This window comes from Hypomesus transpacificus, chromosome 16 (assembly GCF_021917145.1).
Source record: "Hypomesus transpacificus isolate Combined female chromosome 16, fHypTra1, whole genome shotgun sequence".
NCBI classification, from domain to species: domain Eukaryota; kingdom Metazoa; phylum Chordata; class Actinopteri; order Osmeriformes; family Osmeridae; genus Hypomesus; species Hypomesus transpacificus.
This window is the reverse complement of record NC_061075.1, coordinates 5280371-5303915: the sequence shown is the minus strand read 5'-3', so window position 1 is coordinate 5303915 and position 23545 is coordinate 5280371. Positions and strand designations below refer to the sequence as shown.

At 41.7% G+C, this 23545-nt stretch overlaps 2 protein-coding genes across 2 annotated transcripts in view; one reads left to right on the top strand and one right to left on the bottom strand.

Annotated features, from left to right (window-relative positions):
* The first annotated feature begins 8 nt into the window (after nt 1-8).
* Nucleotides 9-8753, top strand: LOC124478644 (vitellogenin-like). Its single transcript, XM_047036992.1, has 34 exons — nt 9-56; nt 145-165; nt 258-409; nt 498-749; nt 842-1003; nt 1097-1245; nt 1362-1512; nt 1604-1761; nt 1849-2014; nt 2096-2221; nt 2303-2521; nt 2609-2826; nt 2930-3027; nt 3134-3258; nt 3340-3441; nt 3556-3675; nt 3839-4025; nt 4121-4214; nt 4336-4521; nt 4613-4751; nt 4849-5068; nt 5167-5705; nt 5785-5826; nt 5904-5975; nt 6084-6290; nt 6532-6674; nt 6805-6943; nt 7034-7163; nt 7252-7429; nt 7570-7664; nt 7777-7871; nt 7975-8140; nt 8291-8452; nt 8542-8753. The coding sequence occupies exons 1-34, from the start codon at nt 17-19 to the stop codon at nt 8652-8654; spliced, it is 5166 nt and encodes a 1721-aa protein (XP_046892948.1). The 5' UTR covers nt 9-16; the 3' UTR covers nt 8655-8753.
* A 7327-nt stretch (nt 8754-16080) lies between these two features.
* Nucleotides 16081-23545, bottom strand: part of wdr47b (WD repeat domain 47b) — a 36168-nt gene continuing 28703 nt past the window's right edge. Inside the window, exons 9-16 of the mRNA XM_047036939.1 lie at nt 20610-20879; nt 20400-20475; nt 19289-19446; nt 19037-19206; nt 18669-18839; nt 17996-18127; nt 17459-17677; nt 16081-17320 (exon numbers count right to left, since the gene is read on the bottom strand). Coding sequence (XP_046892895.1) covers nt 17178-17320; nt 17459-17677; nt 17996-18127; nt 18669-18839; nt 19037-19206; nt 19289-19446; nt 20400-20475; nt 20610-20879 — 1339 coding nt within the window. The 3' untranslated portion in view covers nt 16081-17177. The remainder of the gene's footprint in view (nt 17321-17458; nt 17678-17995; nt 18128-18668; nt 18840-19036; nt 19207-19288; nt 19447-20399; nt 20476-20609; nt 20880-23545) is intronic.

The window sequence follows — 23545 nt, the reverse complement described above, 5'->3', positions numbered from 1 at the left end:
TTACATTCAGCCGAACATGAGAACAGTAGTGCTTGCCCTGACTCTAGCCCTTGTGGGTAAGTCTAAGTTGTTATTATTAGATGATCATTTGTTGCAATCATATTTTGTTGTATATGAAGTAATGTGTCTGCTCAAACATTTCAGCAAGTCAACAGGTCAATGTTGGTAAGTTTTTTAAATATTTGTATATTCATTCTTTTCAATCAGAGATTAATATACAGATTACTTACAAAATTTGACATAATTGTTCATTGCAGCTCCTGAGTTTGCCTCCAGCAATACCTATGTGTACAGGTACGAGGCAGTGGTCTTGGGAGGTCTGCCTGAGGAAGGTCTGGCTAGAGCAGGAATCAAAGTCATCAGCAAAGTTCTCATCAGTGCAGTTGCCCAGAATAACTTCCTGCTAAAGGTACAGGATGCACATCAAGTTTCAATACTCAAGAGTCAGGAGTTCATCTTCTTCTCATTAAATGTTGCTTTATATTTTTTTCTCGCAGCTTGTGGACCCAGAGATCTTTGAGTACAGTGGTGTATGGCCCAGAGATCCTTTTGTTCCAGCAGCAAAGCTCACTTCAGCTCTGGCTGCTCAGCTCCAGACTCCCATCAAGTTTGAGTATGCCAATGGAGTTGTGGGTAAGATACATGCCCCTGCTGGTATCTCTGCTACGGTGTTGAATGTCCACAGAGGTATCATGAACATCCTTCAGCTGAACATCAAGAAGACACAGAACATCTATGAGCTGCAGGAGGTCAGGCTTCTATCTTAAAGCTCAAATGAAAGGGTTGGCCCTACCCCTATTCTTACTCTTAGCCAAACCATGTTGTCTTTTATGTTCACCAGGCTGGGGCTCAGGGAGTCTGCAAGACCAGCTATGTCATCAGTGAGGATGCCAAGGCTGAGCGCATTCATCTGACCAAGACCAAGGATCTAAATCACTGCCAGGAAAGACTCGAGAAGGAGTTCGGTTTGGCTTACACTGAGAAATTGGCAGCTTCTCAGTATGTAAGTAGCTGTTTCATAACCTTCATTTTTATTCTGATAGGTATCAGTATGAACGTCTGACATTTTGTGCAACATTACGTTTTATCTTTATAGTCTAGAAAGAACTTGAGGGGAGCTGCAGCCTACAACTACATCATGAAGCCAACTGCCAATGGTGCTCTGATTATGGAAGCCACTGTTACTGAGGTCCATCAGTTCTCTCCATTCAATGAGATGACCGGAGCTGCCCAGATGGAGGCAAAGTATGTTGTCTAATAACTGATATCTGAGAAACATCTGGAGATCTATTTGAATTGATACAATGACAGTGTATTCAACATGTAGAGCAATCCATAATAAATTAATATCCTTTTCATAGACAAATGTTGACATTCCAAGAGATTCAGAAGACCACAGTGGAACTCATTGGAGCCGAATACATTTCCCGTGGATCTCTGCAATATGAGTTTGCCACTGAGCTTCACCAGATACCCATTCAGCTCCTCAGGATCAGCAATGCACAAGCTCAGGTATTGTGGGTTAAATCCTTATTCAACAGTTAGAAAAAAACATAAATGGTTCTCGTCAAATCCTTAATACTTTTTGTCTTTTTCTTTACAGATTGTTGAGGTTCTGAACCATTTGGTTACCCACAATGAGGCAAAGGTTCATGAGGATGCCCCTCTGAAGTTTGTGGAGCTCATCCAGCTCCTGCGTGTGGCCAGAATGGAAAATATTGAGGCCATCTGGACTCAATACAAAGCGAATCCAGCTTTCAGGTGTTTAATTACATAATAAGAACAAATAGAATTTGAATAGGAAAATAAATTAAGAATGTCACTAAAATACACGTTTAACTTTTTTAGACACTGGATCCTGAGTGCCATCCCGGCAATTGGAAGTGCTGTCACTGTTAGGTTCATCAAGGAGAAGTTTATTGCTGGTGACCTCACTATTCCTGAGGCCGCTCAGGCTCTGATGGCTGCTGTCCACATGGTGACGGCGGATCTGGATAGTGTCAAGCTTGTAGAGGTAGGTAAACCTTCAAGGCAACATTAATTTCTTCTTATGAATATTATAAAACCAGACGTCAATATAAATGCTCTCTTCCAGGGGTTGGCTTTTCACCACATGATTCAGCAAAACTCAGTTCTTCGTGAAATCGCCATGCTTGGTTATGGTACCATGGTTTTCAAGTACTGTGCTGTACACACCAACTGCCCTTCAGAACTTGTGAAGGTAATGTAAATATTTCTTCCTTAGGCAGTGTTTACGTTCATTATCCTGGAGATTGAACAACTTCATGTTTTTTCTCAACAGCCCATCCATGACCACGCTATTGAGGCGCTTGCAAAGGGGGAAATTAAAGAACTTGTAGTTGCTCTTAAAGTCCTGGGTAATGCTGCCCACCCATCTAGTATTAAACCAATCACAAAGCTCTTGCCTGGATTTGGAGCTGCTGCTGCTTCTCTGCCTATAAGAGTTCAGGTTGATGCCATCCTGGCCCTGAGGAACATTGCCAAGAAGGAGCCTAGAAGGGTAAGGACATTTGTTCATAGCTATGGATGACACTATAAACAAGTTAACTTATCATTTATATCTGTCAATGTCATTTCTGTGAATTAGATTCAGGAAGTGGCAGTGCAGCTGTTCATGGACAGGGCTCTCCACCCAGAGCTCCGCATGGTTGCTGCTGTTGTGCTGTTTGAGACTAGGCCTCCGATGGGTCTCGTTATTACCCTTGCCGATGCGGTGCAGAAAGAGACAAATCTGCAAGTGGCCAGCTTTGTGTACTCTTACATGAAATCCCTGACCAGGAGCACCGCCCCTGACTTTGCTCCAGTGTAAGGATAAGTTGCTTCATGTCTTTGTACTACATGACAGTTTTCTCACAGCTGTCTTATACCTGACTTTATTGAACAATTTAATATATCCGTCCCATTTCAGTGCTGCAGCAACCAATGTCGCTGTCAAGATCCTCAGTCCCAAATTCGATAGGTTGAGCTATACCTTCAGCAAGGCCTTCCACCTGGACTCCTATTCCTGTATGGGTCTTTTTTGGGGGAACTTGTTTTTGGTTTATCCTAAATGTACAGCATTCATTATTGCCTATTATATCTTATAAAAACATATACGTGTTTTCTTCATAAGCTCCTCTGATGATGGGTGCTGCTGCCAGTGCTTTCTACATCAACGATGCTGCCACCTTATTACCTAGAGCTGTGGTAGCCAAGGCAAGAACATACATTGCTGGAGAAGCTGCTGATGTTCTGGAGGTACGAACTCTTCTTAAAATACTAATGGATAGCATTGACCTAGTTTTCTATGTTATACTAAGTCACCGTCTTCTCTTTCAGGTGGGAGTAAGAACAGAGGGAATCCAGGAGGCTCTAATGAAGATGCCCAATATTGCTGAAAATGCTGACAGGATCACTAAGATGAAGCGTGTTATTAAGGCGGTGAGTGAAATGGATATGTTGAAACTACTTTAAAGAGTTGTTGAAAAAACAAATTAGTTCGGATAAAGTGTTGAAGGTTATCAACCTTCATTTACTCTGCTCTTCCAACCACAGCTGACTGACTTGAAGTCCCTGCCCACAAACAAGCCACTAGCTTCCATGTATGTGAAATACTTTGGACAGGAAATTGCTTTTGCTCACATTGACAAGGAAATGATTGAACAGGCCTTAGAGGTATGACACACACAACAACTTTTAAAAACCACTTAAAACAGGGAGACCATTCTTTTGAATATAATGTTCCATCATATCTATGGTTTCTTTTAAATATAATGTTCCAGTATATCTATAATTTCCTTTTAAAATAATGTTCTGATATATCTATGATTTCCTGTAGCTGGCTACCGGACCTTCTGTACATGCAATTGGAAGGAAGGCTCTGAAGGAACTGTTGACTGGAGCCTCCTTCCATTACGCAAAGCCCCTGCTGGCTGCAGAGGTACGTCGCATCTTCCCTACAGCTGTTGGTGTGCCCATGGAACTCAGTTTCTACACTGCTGCCGTGGCTGCTGCAACTGTACAAGGTAAGCTCTCTCCACCAACATAGTAATGTAAATGACTGCTGTTACAATATTGATCAAGTTAAGATTTTATACCTGTGTTCTCTCCAACCCCACAGTCAAAATGGCCATGACTCCTTCACTTCCTGAGGCTTTCCATCCTGCCCAGCTCTTGAACACAGACATTCAGCTGCATGCAGAGATAACACCAAGGTAGTATTTGATCAGTTTGCTACAGGGATACTAATACCATTTTACACCTATGCATTTGTTATGAAAAGGTTACTTCATGTGATAGAATTATTGTTACTATTATTTATTTTTAATGTTTCAGTGTTGCCATGCATACATTTGCTGTGATGGGAGTGAACACTGCCTGGATCCAGGCTACTCTCATGGCAAGGGCAAAAGTACACACAATTGTCCCAGCTAAAATGGCAGCTAAAGTTGACATTGCCAAGGGCAACTTCAAGTTTGAGGTTTTGCCTGTTCAGTCTGCAGATCACCTGGCAACTGTGCGGTATGCACCTGCTTCTTTTAGAATTTACACCTGAAACAAATTGCATTGTGTACTATAATACTTGAATGAATTTCGTAAATCATTGTTACAGTGTTGAGAGTCTTGCTGTGGCAAGAAATGTTGAAGACCTTGCAGCTACTAAGATGACACCAATGATTCCTGCCAAACAAGCACAGCTGTCTAGAGATACTTTGATATCAAAGATCTCATCCTCACAGGAAAGTGATTGGGTAAGATGAGCAACCTATTTGAAACCATACCATTTGACCATTTACAGCATGAACTTCTTTGTATACCCCCGGATCTAATCTATTATATATGTTTCAGTCAAGATCATCAGAACGGATTTACTCTGATTTGCCTTCTAATATCATTCCTAAAATGAGAAGGTTGTCTGCACAACTGAAGAAGAAATTCTGTACCGCATTCAAAACCTTTGGAATAAAGGCCTGCGCTAAGATTGAATCCCAGAATGCTGCCTTCATCAGAAACTCACCTCTCTATACCCTTATCGGGAAACACTCAGTCACTGTTGATTTGTCACAAGGCAAGTGAAATTATACATTTGATATTTGATTGAAATACAATTACAAATTAGATACAAATTCCAATGTCTAAAAATATTGTATCTATTTTTGGGAATAGCTTCAGGCACAGTCATTGAAAGAATGGAGATTGAGGTCCAGGTTGGAGCAGAGGCAGCTAAAAAGATTGTCAAAGTGATCACAGTGAATGAAGATGAAGAATCTCCAGAGGCAACAAATGTCCTGTTGAAACTCAAGAAAGTCTTGGTTCCCGGTCGCAAGAATGGTACCAGATCTTCCTCCAGCTCCAGCAGTTCTAGTTCTAGCAGCTCTCGGTCTTCCTCCTCTTCCTCCTCATCTAGTTCATCCAGCTCATCTAGCTCATCCAGCTCATCGTCTCGTAACAACAAAAAAATCCTGAATGTTGGTGCTGCTCCAGCTAACAAGCAGTCTAAGAGAGTACGCAGCAGCAGCAGCAGCAGCAGCAGCAGCAGCAGCAGCAGCAGCAGCAGCAGCAGCAGCAGCAGCAGCAGCAGCAGACGCAACAACCAAAAGAACACCAGAAGATCACCAAACAACCGCTCTTCCAGCTCCTCCAGCTCCTCCAGCTCCAGCTCTTCCAGTTCCAGCTCTTCCAGCTCTAGCTCTCGCATGTCAAAGGTAAGGTAGAATCAAAAAGTACTCTTCTTCTCAAAAGAAAAATGCATTTACTGAAAGGTTTGCTTTTCTATTATGGCAGGAACTCTATGACATGAAGTTTACCAAGGACCACGTCCACAAGGTAATTATTTTCATATAAAATGTTGCGTGTGTAAATAAACACCTACTTCCATCTAACCTGCCTCGTCACTCTTGCAGCACACCACCATCTCAAAGGAAAGAACGTCCAGCAGAAGCAGTGCATCCAGCTTTGAGGCCATCTACAAACAGGTGAAACAATACCCCTAACAAAAAAACTTCAACAATAATTCATTCTCCCAAAGCTCAAACTGACCCTGGACACGAGTATGAGAATAACTCCACTTTACATTTTGTCAGAACAAATTCCTTGGCAATGCTGTTGCTCCTTCCGTGACAATACTCATCCGTGCTGTGAGAGCTGACCATGCAGTGCAAGGTTACCAGATTACTGCCTATCTGGACAAAGCTACTTCCAGGGTGCAGATCATCGTGGCTAACCTAGAAAAGGATAACCATTACAGAATCTGTACTGATGGAGTGTTGCTGAGCAACCACAAAATTATGGTAAGCCTGAAGACCTCTGATGCTGTCTAAAGTGAGAAAAACAATGATTTGCAAAGGTATTTTCATGGTCATTGCTGTTATCTACAAAAATGTCCCCTTACACCACCCTCTACCATTCATTCTGTGGACAATATAATATATTTAGTTTGTTATTATGAACTACTATAATTGTTTGTTTTACAAGCTATCTGAGGTCCTGCAAGATGCACATAACAACCCACAACACAATTTCTCCTCTTAGGCTAAGATTGCATGGGGTGTTGAGTGCAAAGAATATGACACTGAGATCACAGCAGAAACTGGTCTTGTCAACGAAAATCCTGCTCTCCGTCTGAAGCTGTCATGGGACAAGATCCCAAGTGCCCTGAGGCAAAATGCAAAGAGGTACAATCTCTCATTTCACTATTAGTCATTTAACGCTATGACTTTGTGGTCTATACCATGTGCCATTTTTTTTTTTTTATAATCATCTACTGTATATGAGTATGTTTAAAATGTTACTTTCTTGATCTAGGGTCACTGAGTCCCTTTATAGTGCTGCTATCATGGCTGGGGTTAGTCAAGGAAAAGCCAAAAACATGAAGAAAGAAATCAAACTCACACTGGCTCTTATCTCTGCGAGAAGGTTGAATATTGTGCTGAAGACTCCAAGGGTGAGCTGGTCATCTGTTTTTAACTGAGGTTACTTTTACAGAAGCTGGTTTTCCATTACTTTACATTTACTTAATTGTCGTTCCTTACAGATGACCATTTCAAAACTGGCGTTGAGTCTCCCTATTGCTTTGCCTGTCGGAGACACCGCTGCTGAGCTTTCTGTGCTCTCAGACAACATTGTTGACCAAGTGTACTACCTGTTCTCCAAAGCCAATGCAGGTGAGAAGAATCTAATTATTCCAAATAATGTTTTAGGTATAAATGGTTTAGTGAATGGTGTCATCATTGTACTTTTTCTTAACTCTAGCTGAATGTAGCATGGACGGAAACACACTGACGACATTCAACAACAGGAAGTACAAGAGTGACATGCCACTCTCCTGCTACCAAGTTGTGGCTCAGGATTGCACACAAGAGCTCAAGTTCACGGTTCTGTTAAAGAAGGACAATGATCAAAACCACATCAGTGTTAAGATCTTTGACATGTGAGTATATAATAACAAGCACAACATGATGGGGTCAACTAACTAAAATATATTTTTTAATCCCTTACTGTTCATGTTGAATTGGGGCATACTGTATATTCGATTTTTACAACCTAACCAAATGGGATTATTTTCACCAGCGATATTGAGCTGTATCCCGAAGACAACAAGGTACTGGTGAAGGTCAACGGACAGAAAATTCCCATCAGCAGCCTCCCATATCAACATCCTACAGGTTATTTTCATTCATTATTAAATATAAATTTCCTTTAACAAGAGCAGCATATTGAATGGCACGTTTGACAATATTAGTACATTTCATGAAGATAATGCTCTTCCTCACCTAGGCTCAATCCAGATTAAACAAAAGGATGATGGGATCGCTCTCCATGCTCCAAGTCATGGTCTCCAGGAGGTCTACTTGGATAAAAATGCATGGAAGGTGATAGAAACCTTCTTATAAGATGTATTAATTTCACTTGATAGGTAAACAACTTGGTTAAGAAAAAAATATGTAAAGATAACAAATCTTTTGGAACTACTAGGTCCAAGTTGTGGACTGGATGAAGGGTCAGACCTGTGGTATCTGTGGTAAAGCTGATGGGGAAGTGAGACAGGAGTTGCGCATGCCCAATGGCCGCCTGAGCAAGAGCCCAGTCAGCTTTGCCCATTCCTGGGTGCTTTCAGCTGAGAGCTGCCGTGACACCACCGGTGAGTGCTTTCTGGTTTAACTGAAAAGTGGGGGATTCAACCTTCACAGGAACCTTAAGAATGAACAATAATTCTACCGCCAATAGCACAGCAATGCTGGCACAATCAAGTGTCTGGCTAATTGCTATCGTTCTGTACGACTGTTTACAGAATGTCGCTTGAAACTTGAATCTGTGAAGCTGGAGAAGCAGATGATTGTCAATGGCCAGGAGTCCAAATGCTACTCTGTTGAGCCTGTGCTGCGCTGTCTGAACGGTTGCTACCCAGTGAGGACCACTCCTGTCACCATTGGCTTCCACTGCCTGCCCACCGGTGAGTGCATGATGGTCTACGTATGTTTAACTGAAATTAAAATGCATCAAATCCTGTACCTTGCTTTTTACCAACGTTTTACTTTACAGATTCCAACCTGAACCGTTCAGAGGGTCTGAGCAGCATCTATGAGAAGAGTGTGGACCTGAGGGAGACAGTGGACGCCCATGTGGGCTGCCGTTGCACCGCTCACTGTGCTTAGTCTCATTGCGGATTCTGCCACTATTCCTTACTTGAACATTTTGGTGAATAACTTTGTTTCAAATGTCATTAAGAATAAATTAATGCATTCTAAAGACAAAAAGGTTTCTTGAAAATTATTTTACATTCTTTAAATGATGACTACATTTTATCATCTACAAATTTGGATGTTTTAAATTACAAAGGTGTGGATATTGTTTTCCACAAACACAATATATATATATTTTTTTTTTTTTCAATTGTACATGTGTAAATCTGTAGCATATTGTCCTGAGTTAGTATTCAATGGCTTGCACCAAACTATGTGTTTGACATGACGTTTTTTTATAATCAAACTAGACAATTTATTTTTATATATTCTTCCCCACGGAAGTAATTGCACTAGGCTTATACTGGAATTTGATTTACAACTACTTTAAGGTCAGCTATTACTGCCAAGAAGGGATCCAAAACTACTATCCACTTGTCTGTCTCGTTCCAACTGTCTCCATATATTAATCTAAGATATATTTTTAATTTGGTGTTCTTCGCCTTTAAATAGAAATCCAAAAATGAGTATTTATATATTGTTCCTACAATTAACATTATTCACCTGTGACCATGCACCCAACTGTAACTGGTGTTCCAGCAAATCAATTTCTTCCGTCCTAAGTACACCATCTCTTGGTCAGTTTTTTTCACTTGCTTCATGAGATGCAGTTTGTATAAATCCTTTAGTGGGTACTGGGAATACATTAGATTACATTAAATTCCACAGTTCTACATGCCAAATGTACCTGCCACTAACTGAACATCTCACTGTGTGCAGCCATGCAGGCTGATGGCAAGTACAGGTGATGTTTTCTGATTGGCTTTTTACTCTGCATAACTCGAGACAACTATCATCTCAGTATGCCTGTGCCTTGTCCATTAACTGTACTAGTACATAGTGTCCGTGAAAAAATTTGTGGCACACACAGATTCCTGGAATTTTAGATAGTGTCGTCCCTGTGATGCCGCTGGTGATTACATTTTTTCTCAGTGGTTTTGGGAACTATATTTCTCAGATTACAATTGAAATTCTCTGTCATCTCTGAAGCACTTGTTCAACCTCCACATCTATTCTAGTCAAATTCCCAATGCTGTGGTAGTATGGCAAGCCGTCTTATCATTTAACCAATTAATTGTTGATATCCAAAATGGAATTGTTGATATAAATCGATCTCACCTGGTCTGCTCACACGGACAAGATGGTCAAAGCGGCCCGGAAACGTCTCTTCTTCTTGCAGAAGTTTGGCATGGACTCGGTTATTAACTTTTACAGATGCACTTTAGAAAGCATTCTGACTGGCTGTGTCAGGGCAAAAACTGTCCTATTGCCAAAAACTGTCCTATCTGACGTCACAATGCCGTTCCGATCATAGGACGCGTTCGTCGTTATGCCGACCTTATATTCTTGAGATAGCTACGCCTGCTAGCAGGAAACTGTCATGGTTGCTCTTACTGGTTACTAGGTAGGAAGTTTTGTATTTAGGCCTATTTAAACCAATTTATTGTGCTTTACGATTTGAAGTTTTCACTCGTTCGACATTCCTGAGACAGCAACGCGCGCAGGTAGATTACTACATGTGTTGCCTTCCTGGTCTGTTAAAATTGATACTAAAGAAGTAATTTTTTGACAAAAAAGCTAGCTAGCTAGCACTAGCTATCGAACAAGTGAAAACTTTAAATCGTAGAGTAGAATACATTGGTTTGAATAGGCCTAAATAGAAAAACTTCCTGGAATTGTAATACTATACAGCTTGTATGGGACTTTTGACAAGCTAGCCTACAGCAACCTATACAGGCTAGCATGTAGCCTTGCTTGACAGCAAACTGGGATAGGCTAGCAGTCATGCAGTGACAGGCTAGTCAAACGTACCAAAGCTTTGACAGCGTTTTGGGCTACTTTCCTGTTCTCTGAATCTTGCAAGTCATTTTTGACTCCGGACAGTTGTTCTCTCTTCCTTCATAATTTTCATCCCTATGGAATTGCGTTGCTGTTGTATTTCGCAGTATAGTGGCCAAAAATGAACGAAACTTCAGCAGCTGTAGTCCGTTATTTCTTTGGAAAAAAAAAAGTATGTTTCTGGAGATGTTAGACATTATTAACAGAGTAGTAGTTCATTTAACATGTTTTTAAGGTACAGGACACCAGACTGTCATTAATAGCTCTTAACTGACAATGTGAGTGAAGTATATGGGTAAGATGGGGTAATAATCCCAACACAGACATTCCGAGAGGCAGTTAGAACCGAAACTGTACTGTAGCTACTGATACGTGCCAGTGGACCGAGTGGTACTTGACAGTGGCTAGTGGTACATGCCAGTGTAACGAGTAGTACGTGACAGTAGCTAGTGGTACGTGCCTCTACTGGCACCTAGTGGTACGTGCCAGTGGTAGTGATGTGTCGTTCGTGAACGATTTGTACATTTTGAACGAATATGTACAAAGAGGACTCGGGAGTAACAAGTCCTCTCAAAGAGTGATTTGTTAATTTTCTCGTGGCCGCGCATCGGGACTGTTGTATGGGCTTGTCCAAGTAAACAGAAATGATTCGTTCATTTCCCGACTCGATCTTCGAGTACAAGTCTTTGGATCATTTTTCACGTGACCTGTATAGGCTCTGTACTGGTAGCTAGAGGAAACGAACGATTTGTTCATTTCCCGACTCGGCCTTTCTACGAGTCTTTGGATCATTTTTCACGTGACCTGCATTGTATTTTTTAGTAGAGGAAACAGTTTCCTCATTCCATTTCGCGTGGCCGCTGTTTTAGTAAGACGTGAATGATATTCGCTCAAGTCATCATGCTGACTGGTTTTGTTATTTTCACTTTACATTTACACTTACAATTTAGTGCAGTGCAGTGTAATTGTTTGCCGTGATAATTAAATGCTAGTGTGATAATACATGACCAAATACAAACTGTCAAGATAAAACATTTTAATGCAGGAATTTCTTTTGAAATAGTATCTGCTGGTGCACATGCACTAACCTACATGAGCATATGATACGTGTTTAAAAAGTCTAACCAGAATTCACTGTTTCAAGTCAGCCGGCTGCAGCGCCGCATGAAGTCGGGTCATGTCGAACGCATCCACTGTTTAAAGCTAGACCAGAAGACACAGAAGTGGAAATATGGCCGCGTCCAGTCTCGCGCTCTCGCTTGCCTCACTGCGCCACTGAGCACTTTTCATAGAAATGAATGGGGACGCCATCTTGGAAGACAAAATAGCTTACTCTAGTTATATTAGGTGCGTTCGACATGACCTGACTTCATGCGGCGGCTGCAGGCGGCTGCAGGCGGCTGACTTGAAACAGTGAATTCTGGTTAGACTTTTTGTCCGACTTGAGACGGCGAAGTACTAAACCAAAGCATGTACCTTGTGTGTGATTTCAGCATCTTTCTCATAAGGGAAAAGCAACTTGACCACATCTTATCTGTTAGAAGTGGCCAAATGCCAGTCACCTTTAATCCCTTTCTCAACGGTTTCATTTGTTTCCTGATCGGCCACTTAAATACATATACTTAGACATGTGCAGAGTATTAAAAAGAGAACAAAGAAAAAGTCTAAATGGACATCAGGAAAACATTTTGTGATGATTGAATGCGCCTAGCTTGCTAGCTGATGAAACTCAAGACAACTCTTATTTATTAGCCTTTTTTTAATACAAACTTCCATCGAACTAGTTTTAGAGCTAGTTATACCCCCTTTCCACCAAAGTGAACCGGGAGCTAGTTCGGAGCTGGTGCTAGAGCCAATTTGGAACTGGTTCAAGAACGGAGCTTACTAAGAACCGGTTTGCTTTTCCACGGGCGAGACTCACTGTATACGTCTCATATTTCCAAGCAACGCTAGCACGGTAGCGCCAAACACGACATCAACAATGGCGGACGTTTCGTTGCTGTTGTTGCTCATGGTTTTGCAAACCTATATCGGCATCCAAACACGGCGCATCCGACTTGTTTGTTCAACTCGCCATTTGTATAGACCAATTATCACCCTACGTCACACAACTGTCAAGCAGTCTCAACTGCGCATTTCGGTTGTAAAAGACAAACTTCTCCCAGGTCTATTACACTTGGAGTGTCGATCAGGTCATCATATATCTCTGGCCACTGGATTGCAGGGCTTGATATTAACTTTGAGGCTCTTGGCCTTTGGACAAATACATTTACGTTTCACTTGTCTATGCACAAAATTCACTTGACCCCGATACCCTTAAATAGCCTGACCAAGTGATCAGCCAAAACTAGCCTGGCTAACGGAGGTCGCTTTCTCAGGCAAAAGACGAATTAAACAGGCTTGGTTAAAGAAATCCGAGATGCTGGCTATCTTCATCAGGCTCGTATCTACATTAGGCAGTCCTCCCTAACGTATATGGTGTAAAATTGAGTGAATCACAACATTGTGCACACTGCCAGTGAGCGAGTCTGACTGAGGCTAACGTCGTAACGAGGCCACAGTCTCACTCATGGCCAGTTTAAACAAATCAGAAAAACAATCGGACCAGCTGGCTAAAAGCAGAATTCCCATATCTCTTGAAAGCTGTCCTTCTCGACTTTTAAAATGTAAAATTGACTGTTAAACTGTAAAATTATGAACTGTTAAATTATGAACTTAGTGACATGACGAAGACATGGTTGCCACTCGACTATGCGGTCTGTACCGGGCAACATTCTCACTCAAATTTCAAGACTTTCGTGACCCAAATCAAAATTCTGATGCGACAGATCAATGGGTAATCGCTTTCTCTTTTAAAGGCTGTCCTCCTCGACAATTTGGTTTTTAAAATTTAAAATTTTTGTATTATCCGTGTGGTTCTTTTGCCATAAAAAATTATATCCTTTGCCGGTTTTCTGCAGCCACATTGCGCGCGCATCCCTAATGTTTACATTACAATCGAGAATAATAAAAGTCGGAGCAAATTTACAAATGAGCAGTTTCATCAATAAAATAAGCACATTTTCAGCAACTACATTGCCCACTTCTCGATACATTTTCATTCAGATTCTGATTTACAAGTACCGTTTAGCTGAAATATGAATTCTAAAAACTTTGCAATGGCGGCAAAAGCGTTTTGTTGGTCACGGTAACCCCGCCCCAAGCGGTTCTTTGTTGGTTCGTAAACTAGACCAGCTCCGAAGTGGTGCTCGTTGCGAACCACGTACGAACCACTTTTCCGGTTCCCAGTCTGTCGAAAGAGGAAGAACGGGTTCGCGATTAGGCACCGGCTCCGAACTGGCTCCCAAAATGCGTTGGTGGAAATGGGGTATTAGACTCCTGATCGTGACTCGATCCTAGCTACCTACACACACCATATAAGGCACAGACATTTTCAGGTAGGTTAATTGGTCTAGCGTTGGTTAGCTTGCTAGTGCCACTTCAATGATGTTTGGTCGGTGACGCATAAGCGGAGCTAAAGTTATTTCTTCACAGATAACCAGTGTTACTGATAATATTGTATTTTACAGGGCAACATAAGGCCTCTTATGACACCTAGTCCTACTACTAAACATTAAAATATACTTACCGAAAGCTCTCGAGGTGTCTGCCTTGCATCCCAAGTGCAGCCACGACGAGTCTAACCGCTTGACCCACCCAGCAATGTCAGGTTGCATTAAAAATCACTGGAACGCTATACCGCCAACTGGTGGTATGGAGGCTTTATAGCTACCGAGGCACATATCGTCGCACATGCACACGCACACGAGTTGTGGATTTGTACCACGGCAGAAATGTAGCAAAAGTCACATGTAAAAACACAGCCAATTGAGAGGCCAGCCTTTGTGCCTACGTATTTGGACAATGTTTTACACATACACAAATCTGAGTGCGCATTTGTGGATCCTTGTACACATTTGTGTATCGCGGTACGCATTTGTTGATCGCGGTAAACATTCGTGAATCTTGCTGTGCATTCGTGAATCTTGCTGTGCATTCGTGGATCGTAATGTGCATTTGTGGATCGAGCTGTGCATTTGTGAATAGTTTTGCTACAATAATAGCCCCATAACTGTGACGTAGCCATCAAAGTACCGTGAGATCAATTCGAGAACTGCCGGCTGTGTAGCCGAGCGCATTTTCTCAAGAGAAACTGCACGGGTTCAAGTGACGACACAGCTATTTCATGATTGGCCAGACTCACACACGACAACTTTGATGCGTGTTTTTTAATATTTGGTGCATTCGACATGACCCGACTTCATGCAGCGCTGCAGCCGGTTGCAGGCGGCTGACTTGAAACAGTGAATTCTGGTTAGACTTTTTGTCCGACTTGAGACGGCGCCGAGAATATGTCACTGTGACGTCGCCATCAAAGTACCGTGAGATCGATTCGAGAACTGCCGGCTGTGTAGCCGAGCGCATTTTCTCAAGAGCAACTGCACAGGTTAAAGTGACGACACAGCTATTTCATGATTGGCCAGACTCTTTGGCCAACTTTGACGAGTGTTTTGTAATATTCGGACACCTTCAGTTTCACCAATTCTTAAATCCGGACCAATGTTGAATTGAATAAAAAATGTATGGAAGAAACGGTTTTACTCCGCCTCTTTGCTAACGGAAAGACTACGTTTAATTATAAATAGAGTAAAGTAAGCAAACAGCGCTTAATCGGCCGTGACTGACGTCAACGCAGCAAACCACGAGAAGCTGAAATGTCCGACTTCAAAGAGCCGTTTTCAACTCCTCCCCGACTGCACGCGGCCACTCTCGCCGGTCGTTTCATGCAGCTGCAGTCCATGTCGAATGCACCTATTATCTCTATGGTTACAAGTCAGCCGCCTGCAGCCTGCTGCAGCGCTGCATGAAGTCGGTCCATGTTGAACGCACCTACTACCACATAACTTGATAATAGCCAGAGGCCAGTGTAGGGGAGACCGGGGTTGGTTGGCACACTTTTTACTGTCAGCCATATTTCTCTGGCATCAATAATGTTAGAATGTTCTAACCAGCATCAAATGAAACGTTATGGTCTTGACTCTAAGGTATGATGAAATATAATTTTCTAATGTATGGTGATTTGTGATTAAAGTCTATAGTTAAAATTCTATAGTTACACAAAATGAAACAACCAATAGAAACAATTGAGCAACCCTACATTGAGCAACCCTGACCCTAACTGACTGGTTTAGAGTGGACTTTCATTGTGGCCAGCCTGAGGTAAAAAGCAAAGTGTTGCGTTTAATTTTATTTACTGTACATTTGTGTTGTGGCTTTTGCAAAGCATTGACACGTCTCTGCCACCGTAGAATGACATGCCACCTTATCTGTCTGTCTGTGGAGTAGAACAGAAGGCATGGATTTTCCTTACTCGCTCGAGTGTTGTCACATCCTGGTGTACTTCAAAACCAAGGGATACATTTTAAGTATCCTAAAGAATATTGACCACAGGGGTCATTGTTTTCCTTTATTGCACCTTTACAATTACAACAAAAGTAAAGGTTTAAGTTTAAAACACACATATTACCTTAAAATCTCTGAAATGCAGTAAAATTACAGGTCTGCTTTAACACAGCCTGGTTTCAGCTTGTTTACATTATTTGTGTTCAATCTTTGTAGCCTCTCAACGCTAAAACTGAACAGTACATGCAAAGATGACATTGTACTGTACACAGCTCCAAGCCATTCAATGGTCAATTTAAATTCTGTAATCTGCACTGCAGTGATTGTAAAACGTGCACTTTTACAACATCATCTTATTCACTCTCATATTATGCTATATATAAGTATGCATGTTCAAAACATTATCATCCACAACTTTATCATCCAACAGCATTTTTGTAGTTTTCCAAAAAAGAAAAAATAGTCGAAAGCAAATTTTGATCAAATAATCCTCATAAAATTATAGACAGTTAATGAAAAATGACAGACAACATGAATTCCATATAATTTCGTACCAATCTAACAACAACAACAAAGCCACAATTACATTGAGTAAATGTGTACAAACAACGGTGTCAGTTAAGACTGGACACCTGAGATACAAAATATAACATATCAAGATAAAGCTTTTAATATTAGGCACCAGATGATTGACATAATGTGGTTAAAATGGTCTAGATCACATATTTTGCATCAGTTTAAAACAGCTAGTTTGAAAGTGTTATCCTATCCTCCCCCAAAAACTGAAGTGCTTGAAGCAGATGTTCACTATGCTAACATGCGTTTGTTGAGTACATTTCAAACATTGCAATAGCTATTAACATTTTCTTAGTGTAGTCAAAGTTTTTTCTTCTAAACTATTTACATAACTAGTAGTTGAACAGCCATCCGAAGAGGCACAAATTCTTAAAATTGGCTAAAAGCAGTAACATCCAGTGCAAATACAAACTGTGTGAACACCCACACCCACCCCCCCCCCCCCCCCCCCCACACACACACACACACACACACACACACACACAGGGGAAAAAGACATGGGGAGATCCAGGTAGACTGTGTTGTGCTTTCTTGTGGTCAGTGTCCCCCCTCTTGCTCCGCCAAATGACCGCCAAGACATCAGGCACATTGTGACCACAGAGTGACTGTCCGGTCTGCAGAGGAGGACAGGAAGGAGAGGTCATGCGTGTGCCACCTACACTGGATCACTTTGTCCGAGTGTTCCCCCGCCAAGGTCCGAGGAAGCGGCTTGGTCAGGTCGCCTGCATGGGGTTGAGGAACACAAACAAAATCAGCTATAAGCTCACACAACCAAGGACAGCCACACCAGTTGTTCCAAATACTAATACTTTTTCTAGACCATTCCTTCATTGAGCGTGGGTGTTTGTGTGTAATATGACCTTGCAGGTCAGTGACGATGACTTTGTTGTCGTAGGAGCCCGTCAGAAGGTAGTGGGCACCGGGGGAGAAACGGACGGAGCGGACATCGCTGTCGTGAGGGCGGTATGTCTGCACCATGCGGCCCCCCTGGATGTCGTACAGCATGCAGCTGCTGTCCTCCTGGCCCGTCGCTAAGAGACGCCCACTGGGGTCCACCGCCACCGAGGCCACAGCACTTCCTGCGCGTTGGGGAAAAAATAAGCCATGGTTGGTTGGATCCCGGTTGAATTGAATATACTGAAACTAACCCTGCTTGCTGATACCTTGAACAGACACGGTTTTGCACCAATAATACTTCAAAGAAAAACAAGGAGAATCTCGCCATGACTACAACTGAGAAATCATTAAACCATCAGCGCCCCCTAAGGGCGAAACTGCATCACTACAAATACATATTACTGCATTATGCTGTCAACCTCCCTTTCATCCACAGCATTCCAACAAACAAATCGCCAGCCACCTTCCTGGCAAAGTAGACCATTAGCAGTTACCCTTACCAGATCCATGCAGGGCTGTTCCCACCACTCTGACACAGCTAGGCACCCTGAGGTCCCAGAAGCGAATAGTCTTGTCCTGGGAGCCAGTGGCAATCATCCAGCCCCCCCACGTGTACAAAGACAGAATGTGACCTAGAGGGAGGGGGAAAGTGAAAGAAGATCTCTTACTACTGGACATGGTGTTTAAAGATGAGGGGTGTAAAGATGCTCGGTTACAAACACACTCACAAGCCTGACTTTGTCCTGGATGTCTTTTGAGTTGAAATGAGATTAAGCTGATTTTAGTTTCTGCGCTGATGGTTAAGCTAAGGCACTGGTAGAATTGTATATGTTTGTTACAAAAACTTGTTATGGATGTTAATGCACATAACTGTGACTAAGTTATATATATTTTTTTAAACATTGTATATTAATGCTTAGAATTATTTAGAACTGTACAACATTTTATATTGAAGACTTATTTTATTTATTTGTTTACCTTTATTTAACCAGGTGAGCCAATTGAGAATATATTCTTATTTGCAACGACGACCTTATATGTTTAAAGTATTCATCTTCCTGCCATAGTAAATTCCTTGTTTGTGTATACTTACTTGCCGATTAAAGTTGGTTCTGAAAGTGTGTGTGTGTATACTGTACATGTATGGCCACATAGTGTGTGTGTACACTGTACCTGTATGGCCACTGAGAGCATGCAACCCCTGTCCCCTCTGACAGTCTGTGGTGTAAATGTTGCAGTCTCCAGCCCCAGCACTGATCAGTATGGATCCTCCACTTTCTGGGCCCTCCATGAAGGCCAAGTCTCTGATGGTTCCATCATGCATACTGAATTCCAAATCTGGGCCTGCCCCCCCCCCCCCCCACACACACAAACCAACCAGGACAAAGTTTCGAACACAAAGAGAGGGGTAAGTACAAGACAGTACCAACACCAAATAGTTCATACATTAAATACTCTAATTCAGACGAACAAATGTTGATAAAACACCAACGTGTACTTGCACAATACTAGTATAATGTACCCTCCATAACCCCTTATACCTGTGGCGTTGCAGGTGTCAGCGTTAAAAGGAAGCACCTTAACATATTTATCATTGGAGCCAGTGGCCAGCAGTTGGCCACAGTGGCTCCACGCTACACAGTAGATTGAGCCCTTATGGTGCTTGTTCCTTCGGAAACGTACAACTGGTTGCTTGGCCGGCCCTGAAACACTGGGGAACAGTACACATGAAATAGGTAGAACAAACTCGTTCCTAATGCTATGGAAATGCACAAAAAAAGCGATGGCCTTACTTGGTGTTTAGGATTTCCGGGTAGGCACAGACCTGCAGGGTTTTAGAGTTGGAGCCAACTGCGTAGAGGGCCCCTGTTGGATGGAAAGCGACAGCGCGCACAGCCTGAGTGTCTTCTAGACTGTTCACGGCCACAAACTGCGACTTGGGCTTCCTGTCCTGTATAAAACAAACAATATACAGTACCAGTCAAAAGTTTGGACACACTTTCCCCACTTTTGACTGGTACTGTGTAAACACACAGTGTGGGACAGAGGAGTAAGAATCACAATCTGAATCGCCTTATTTTCTTAGACCCTTTCTTTTCGGTTTATATTTACAACTAAATATGTACATATATAAAAAAGAGTGGAAATTTTCAAGAGAAGACTTAAATCTCTGAACAGGTTTTTAGGAGTTAGCATCACTATATGTGAAGTGTGCCCTTTCCCTTTGAATATAATAATACTTTATTTATACAGCACATTTCATACAAGAATAGCAGCTAAAAAGTGCTTTACATAAGATCAATACAAACAATATTATAAGTAATAAAACCCTTCTGAACACAGGCCGCGGTAATCCAGAACGATCTCAGACCTTTTGCAGAGCAGTCCAGAACCTATGTTGCTCAAGCCTTTTGATTATGAGCAGCAGTCTTTGCGGTATCTCGAGCCACAGTCTTTGTGGTTTCCCAATATAAATAAAATAAATAAAATGTAACAAAACACAGGCCGCAATCTTTGCGGGAACCAAAGCAAAATCAATAAAAACAATAATACAATTCAAAACACAAGCCGCAGTCTTTGCGGGAATCAACAAAAATCTATAAATACAATACAACTAATAAAAGTAATAAAACCTTTCTGAGATCAAATTAGTTAAATGCTTTGGTAAAAAGATTTTAAGCTGTCTTTTGAAAATGTCTGTGTGTTTGCTTCCCTAATATTTATGGGAAATATGTGACTGCTTCTGGTGAGCTCTAATAGGCCTGCATCCGATGATTGCAGTGTTGTTGTTAGTGTTTAGATAGTAAGAGAGTTAGCAATGTAGCTAGGTCCTTGTCCGTAATATAGTAAAGCATTTGATGTGCCGTACCACATGGAATCACCATCAATTGGTTGAAAACGTACCTCTTGTGACTTGCGCATGGTGGGACAGCCTGAATCATCTTCGACTGTCGGCAAGTTGGCTCTGAGCCTCTGAGCACTGTTGAAATCACCACACACAAACACACAGAGACAGAAACGCACACAGACCCACAGTAGATAGTTAGCATGCTAGTCGCATCACCATACAGCTGCTTAGATATTCTAGTTAGAAACTTAAAATAACCTTCTAACCTTTCAGTGAGGGTAACAGGGGACACTTCTGGGGACAGCAAACCGAGTACCACAGCCTTCAACGGGGTACTGCTGCTGCCCCCCCCAGGCCTGTCTCTGAGACAGCCTGTCTCTGGGGTCTTGGTGCTGCTGGGTGGGGTGGGGATGATGAGGGGTGTGGGGGTTGCGGCAGGTTTCCCCGTCACTCCGTTGCATTGCTGGGTGAGACTCTGTACCTCCTCACCCAGGTTGTCCATACCCACGTTCATCTCCTCCAGCTTCTGGATGGACCTGCGCACGCATGCACACACACAGCTATCCAATCTGCCATTCACGTCATGTCCCACTAATCTTACACAAGCTTATACCATAGGTTTGGGATTGTGTTCCGTAAAGGAAACCACAGTTAAAAATGAACATTTGAATAGGAAAAACAATATCTTTGATTAAAAAGGGCACTGACGTGCTCTGAAACCACAATATATTCTTAAAATGCTGAAATTGATCACTACCATTTTTGTATAACTTAAAGGGGTCATTGATTGCAGAACCAAATTTACCTTGTCACAGTTGAGTAACGACAGTTCAGTGGGTAAAATGGACATACACTGAACCTCAAAGTTCATTGACACTCCTTTCCTATGTAAATCTCACAATTAAAAAAATGTCGCCGTAAAACGGTCGGTTTTGAAAAAGACCTGACATCAGTTCGGTGGCTCCACCTTTTTTGACTCTGGTCTGTACCTTTGTCACGCCCCAAAATTTGCTGCGCACTGCTCTGTGTGTACTTCCACGGAATTACAAAGAAAAACGTTTTTCAAGGATATTGAAAATGGACTACAGTCGTAAATGCAGTGTTCCAGGCTGTACAGGGAATGCTGACACTTGAGTCTTCCCAAGGAACCAAACCCTCGACGGGCTGTGATGTTTGTCTATGAGAAGGTCCCTGTGCAGTTTGACCCTCAATTACACATTTGCTCGAACCATTTCACCGAGAACAGTTTTGAAAACCTGGAACAATGTAAAGCAGCATTTGCTATGAAGCGGTTGCTGAAAAGAGGTGCTGTTCCGACCTTATGTTCATCACAACCGCAAGCTGTAGTATGATGTTGTTGCTAACAGTTACTAGCAATGCTAATGTATCTTGCATCAGGAGAATGTGTGAGGATTTAGTTTATTGGCAATGGGGCTAACGTTATTTCATGTTCCTGACTGTTTCATTCAAATAAAAAAACTTCGTTGTCATGTAAATCTACAATTCAAGATGCATGTTTGTCCAGATACATTTTTCAACAAGTAGTAGAGCTAACTGAAGCGGAGTTGAATCACAATAGTTTGTTTGCTAAGCTGTAGTGCCAACGTTACCCACTTAAATTGATCGCGTTTGCTTCAAAGTGGAAACAACTAATGTGATAATTTCAAATTATATCTAGTCAATCTGTTCAAAACAGTGTTGTGTAGACATAATAGATTTATTTGTATGTTTTTATTTCAAGTCTCCACCTTCGATGTTTCAGTGAGTGCTGTTGGCCGTGTTGCATCTTTGCTCCACAGTTTCACTCGTTGTAAACCAACCATTCAGCGCGCAGCTCATCTATATATTCATGAACATACCATGAAAGGAGAAAACCTAGCATTTCATTCTGGGGCTATTTTACAGGATGCATCAGGGCTCATAGAACAGCACCCGGGCCATTTTAAGCCCAACCAATGTTACATACCCTATTCAGAGACCTTAAGGAACAGTGTGAAATACCCCCAAAAAACAGTAATTCACCCCTTTAAGATATCTTCAACCATACATCATGTAGTAACATATTTTAAGTGTTGTTGTATTCTTACACGCTTGAACGTGGAACGCAGCGCCAACAGACAAAACACGGCACTACCCTTCTCCTACCCCCCGACAAGAGATAGGGGTTTCCCCCTTTTCTTATCTTCCAGGAGAAGCTTCAAAGCTTCAGGCCCAGCATGAGGTCAGAAGGTAGACCAAAATGGTCTTGCAGTATGGAGACAAATGAGTCTGAGGAAAACTAACTTTTCCTGGATTTATAAACATTCCCCAAGGACTACACAACTCATGGACACTATTTCAATGACAGTAGTTGTGTTATGTTTTTCTCATTATTTAGAATGTTGTTTTAATTGATGTTTGATCATAATTCCCTTCAGGTAGAGTTACGTTAGTCAATCTTTAGATCCAAATAATTGTATTATACTAACAAAACCATTTATTAATGTTGTATTGTTATATTTTAAAGTATAAACAATGCATGAACATTTCAAACACTGAAACCAAAGTTACCGGCCATTTCACACCTATTAGTGAATCTCAGGATGACGCCCAGCTGGAGTAAATGACCAATGAACGAATTCACCTTCACTAAGGTACCCCCCCTTTTTTTGTGGATTATAAAAACCAACGACAAACAATAACCACCGCTTTTTTGTAGGTTTAAACCTGAAGTGTTTGCGTCACGTCTAACCTATTCTTCTCACTGATTTGTTCGGAACTTGAACGAAAAATTCCTTTGTTCTATAGGGACTGTTTGATGACAACGGAACTTTGACCCCTCTTCACACGACAAAAGTAACTGTGACTACCTACATTTCTTACTTGTGTCATTGGCATGTTGTGGTTTAATTTGTCTGTGTTTGATTTAGTTTACATATGATTTAACCTAACTCTCCCTAGATCCACCACTGCCACCTACCCATGCGTTGTTCACATAGCCATTGTGTATCCTGCTTTCATTATAGTGTACTGTGCTATTCATAGTCGAGACTAACCCATAACTTCTCTGGTATTTGTTCATTATATATTACATTTTCTTAAATAAATCATTGTCTATAATACTTGCGTTATCCCTCATGTTATCTGATCTGCTCTACTTTCATAGAATCCATTACTTAAGATTAGCCTGATTATTACGAAAGCTATTATTTAACAAGGTTCT

Coding starts and splice junctions, on each gene's coding strand:
- LOC124478644 (XM_047036992.1), top strand. CDS start 17: ATGAGAACAGTAGTGCTTGCCCTGACTCTAGCCCTTGTGG. Junction 750..841: donor ACATCTATGAGCTGCAGGAG/GTCAGGCTTCTA, acceptor TATGTTCACCAG/GCTGGGGCTCAGGGAGTCTG. Junction 2,015..2,095: donor ATAGTGTCAAGCTTGTAGAG/GTAGGTAAACCT, acceptor GCTCTCTTCCAG/GGGTTGGCTTTTCACCACAT.